This window comes from Bidens hawaiensis, unplaced genomic scaffold (assembly GCF_021521415.1).
Source record: "Bidens hawaiensis isolate Kalapana, Puna unplaced genomic scaffold, B.hawaiensis_p1.1 tig00013347_1, whole genome shotgun sequence".
NCBI lineage: Eukaryota > Viridiplantae > Streptophyta > Magnoliopsida > Asterales > Asteraceae > Bidens > Bidens hawaiensis.
The window spans coordinates 675,963-680,757 of NW_027492132.1; the positions used below are offsets into that span (position 1 = coordinate 675,963).

The window sequence follows — 4,795 nt, forward strand, 5'->3', positions numbered from 1 at the left end:
AATATTGATGAACAGATCTGAGATATTGATGAACAGATCTGGAATATTGATGAACAGATCTGGAATATTGATCCGTATATCTGAGATCTTGATGAACAGATCTGTAGATCTTGATGAACAGATCCGTAGATCTGATGAACAGATCCGTAGATCTGAGATGCTGATGGACAGATCGGAGGGCCGAAACGAGAAGCGAAGTGTGGTTCATTGCCGTCCCACGGATGGTGCCAAATGTAGAAACGTGAAATGAATCTGACCTGACCCATGACGATGTTTCCACGGACTTCGAGATGAACGAACCACGACTTGCTTGCTTCTGCTCCGACCGCTGCTGTGATCTGCGGTGACTTTTGGGGGTGTGGAGGTGACCGCTAAGAAATCCAGAGGATCTCTTGTTCACAGACACAAAAATATGGTGGTGGCTCTTATTGAGCTATTTTTACCAACCCTTGATAAGGAGGTGGAGACCTCCTTATATAGGGAGCCTCATGGCCACCATCATGGTACCCTAATGGGCCTAGCCCAGTTAGGGTTACCTCCACAAAACCCCTCAGCCCAATAACAAATGTATTAGCCCATATAATAAAATAAGCTCAAAACATAATAAATTAGGGTTCTTAGTACCATACCCCGACATATATAAAACTTTCTTTAGAAGCTAAAATTCAAACTATAATTAGTTTCAGTGTTTTAAAGAAATGGACCAGACCATGAATCAAGCCAGCCACCGGCTTAATTATGTAGGTTGACCCTTTTTTTAAAATGGTTTTTATAAGATAGTCATACCGTTGTTTTACAAAAAATTACGCTCAAATACCACATAAATGAGCTAAATACACCCCGCTTATATTTAATATTTTAATCTCTTTTATTTCTAAAATTTTTTGTTATTATTTTCTTTACTTAGAAAACAATTAAATTTTTAAAACTTCTAGTTTAATATAAATATTTTTCTTTAAATTAACTATGAGGTCGTCATTTATGAGGTCGTCATTTTTAATCTGATTAACCATAAAATATCTTTTATAAAAAGTAATGATAAACGTAAAACTAAAGGGCTATAAACTCAAAACGACCCTTTCAACATCCAAATATCATGACCTCAATGCTAACAATAGTTAATACATTTCTATATCATTGTCATTAAATTATCACAAAATAATGACTTAAAAAAAAGCTCTAAACTTCGTTGACCTACCAAGGTAATTTTTAAATTAAATCCCTTTTAAAGTCTTGAGTTCATTACCCAATCACTACAAAATCAAATATATATTATTTATCATTTATTAATTCCCAAATTCAGAAATTAGATTTTTATTCAATTTAATGCTATATAACCTACCATAATTAACAACAAATTCAACACCGGTCCAGATGTGATTGATTGATTCATTTCTCATTCTCACTTCATCGATTCAATTTGCTTCATATCTCCAGCTTCAGTTTGCTTACACAAGGGTTTGTTTTGTTTTGTTTGATCTTTTGTCTTTGTCTCGATTATTGTAACCCCAGGATCAGATTTCAAGACTGCCGGTCTGTCATTTTTCTTGATCTAAGATAAACATAAACCCTGGTCCCAAATCTTTTATTATTTCATTTGTGTGTATGAAATTGGTACAATTGTGAGTTTGATGGCTCAATTAGCTGAACCTCAACGTTCTCCAAATGTTCAACAAAGGGGTTTTCTTCTTCAAGCTCCACTGGTGAGTTGTTGCTTACAGTTTTTGTGTTTTCATGGATACCCAGATGAAATTGTTAAGAGATATTGACATTATGCTTGATTTATGATGTGGGTTTTTGTTAATTTCAACTCAATTTTGTGGGTTTTTGAAATTGTTGAATTTGGGGGTAAATTGTATGTTGAGCCCTAGTGTGTGTGTTTGTGTGTTTTCTTTGTAATGTTAGTTTTGTATTATGTTATTCATGAAGTTAATTCACCAAATCTGTAAGTCAACCCTGCAAAAACAGTGGATTTTATTGATCAATTTTGGGATATTTATGGTGAATTTTAATTATTTATAATGAATTTATGAAATGATCTATTTGTCTGGTAACATATTTGAATAATAACTTGGATAAATAAATAATTCAGGTGGAGTCGGTTTCGTGCTACTGCAGAGTCGACGCGGGTTTAAAAACAGTAGCAGGAGCCCGAAAATTTGTCCCCGGGTCAAAACTATGCATCCAGCCCGATATCAACCCGCGTGCACACAAGTCCAAGAGCGGGCGTAGGGAACGGAGCAGGGTCCAGCCGCCTCTTCTATCTGGGCTCCCGGACGACCTAGCCATTGCATGTCTAATCCGGGTCCCACGAGCCGAGCTAAACAAGCTTCGGTTAGTCTGCAAACGATGGTTCCGGCTTCTCTCGGGTAATTACTTCTATTCCCTTAGGAAGAGTCTCGGGATGGCGGAAGAATGGGTTTATGTTTTTAAACGAGATCGTGATGGGCGGATTTCATGGCATGCGTTTGACCCGGTTTACCAACTTTGGCAACCGCTGCCACCTGTCCCGGTGGAGTACGGTTATGCAGTCGGGTTCGGGTGTGCTGTTTTAAGCGGGTGTCATTTGTATTTGTTTGGAGGTAAAGACCCGCTTAAGGGTTCTATGAGACGGGTTATTTTCTACAGCGCGAGAACTAATAAATGGCACCGAGCTCCCGATATGCTTCGAAAACGACACTTTTTTGGCGCGTGTGTGATTAACAATTGTCTTTATGTGGCGGGTGGTGAATGTGAGGGGATTCACCGGACGCTACGGTCTGCGGAAGTTTACGACCCTAATAAGCATCGGTGGAACTTCATATCGGATATGAGCACGGCTATGGTGCCGTTTATCGGGGTGGTTCATAACGGGAAGTGGTTCTTGAAAGGGCTCGGGGCCCACCGGGAGGTTCTTAGTGAAGCGTATAGCCCAGAAACGAACATGTGGGGGTCGATAACGAATGGAATGATTAGTGGTTGGAGGAACCCGAGTATTTCTATGAACGGGCATCTTTATGCTTTGGATTGTCGGGATGGATGCAAGATTAGGGTTTATGAAGAGGAATCGGGTTCTTGGAAGAGGTTTATTGATAGCAAGGTTCATTTGGGGAGCTCGCGTGCATTGGAGGCTGCAGCTCTAGTTTCGTTAAACGGGAGGTTGTGCATTATTAGAAATAATTTGAGTATAAGTTTGGTGGATATATCGAGCCCGAATAAAGAAGTGGCTAGTAACCCTCAGATCTGGGAGAATATTGCTGGAAAGGGTCAGATCAAAACATTGTTTACAAATTTATGGTCGAGTTTATCGGGTCGGAACAGTCTCAAGAGTCACATTGTGCACTGTCAAGTGCTTCAAGCATGATGAGATGTTGGTTGTTGAAGGATCTGTTTTCGGTACTCGGCGTGGAGATTGATTCGAATAAGAACACAGGATCAAGAAACTTAAGATGGGCGGCATGATGGTAATTGGTAAGTTCAGAGGTGAGGTAGGTTTTGTACAAAATTTTAATGTAAGAACTCAATGGTGAGAAAGCATGAATCTTTAAACTCTTTTTGTGGCTGTTATGCCCTCTTTTGAGATATTTGTGGCTTGCATAATTAAATTTTGTTTTGGGAACTGATTTTAACCCTCTTGATTGGGTAATGTAGATTAAGACAACCATATAAGCTACTAAAATAACCGATTTCTGATGGGAAAATCGAAACATTTGGAACGGGTAAGAGATCGGTTTGAAAGTTTTTGACTGGTTTAAATGATATCTTCTCAATCTATTCACCCAAATCAAAATCAAATATCTTGTATAATATTAAGATATATAAATAGTAAGCTAATTTTTGCTAGAAACTCGAAATAATCAAAATAATAGAATTGTTAAAAGTGTATTGAGCAACTAAAGTGTGTAAAGTCGGGTTTTTAGATGAGTTTAACATCAAGTTTCAGGTAACGGACGCCACAAAGGGTGCACTGGGGACGGATATGGAACCTTGTAATTCCTGTACCATTGTCATCTTTATTCATTTAATCTTCAAAGATGATTAGTAACACACAATACTTAAAAAACACTCACTTTGACTTTTGAGTCTTTTTTTTTTAAAAACTTTTGGTATGATATTTGTACATTCATTTTTTCCTTAATAACAGAATTGCTGGTTATAAATAATACGTGTGAATGTTTCTAAATGGAAAGAACTGGTGGTAAAATGTTGATAAATTTGATGGTAAATTGCAATTTGAGTAATGGTGTCTTTGACAAGAAAAGAAGAATAGATTGTTGAATTATGAAATGTTGCATGTGAGGTTTATCACTATGATTCTTGTTTGTGTAGTATTTTGTACATACTACCTTATGTGTTGGAAATACATATATACCCTTAAAGTGCAATTATATGCAAGTCCTTAGGTTTTTATATTTGAAGATTCTGTAGATCTTAAGTTAGTAAGTTACGCTTATTAAGTCACAAGGGTGTAAGTGTACTCGCCTACGTTAGTCTGGGCTTGGTTTTCTTCTTTTAGTTTCTTTTTATATGTAAATTTTTTTGGGATCCTATCTATTGACTAACAACATTCTTAACCCATTCTCTAAAGTTGTCAAACCCATATAATTTAGGGTAAATTTTAAGAAAACCATCAAAATCACATTTCCAATCAATTTCCTATTATATGGATGAGTTATATGACAACTAAAGTAAATCCCTAAATATAGGGACTCATTTTTTATCCATACCATATAATATCTCTCAATCACCATTTACTATATAATAAGACAAAAGAGAAAAAAATAATAAAGAATTAATTTATGGATACGAATAGGAA

The 4,795-nt window shown here is 36.8% G+C and overlaps 1 protein-coding gene across 1 annotated transcript; it reads left to right on the forward strand.

The window, feature by feature from the left end:
- Positions 1-1,230: 1,230 nt before the first annotated feature.
- LOC143543914 (F-box/kelch-repeat protein At1g55270-like) lies at positions 1,231-3,590 on the forward strand. The gene is made up of 2 exons (XM_077036131.1): positions 1,231-1,703; positions 2,093-3,590. Exons 1-2 carry the CDS (start codon positions 1,632-1,634, stop codon positions 3,341-3,343), a joined length of 1,323 nt encoding a protein of 440 aa, XP_076892246.1. The 5' UTR covers positions 1,231-1,631; the 3' UTR covers positions 3,344-3,590.
- Positions 3,591-4,795: the final 1,205 nt, after the last annotated feature.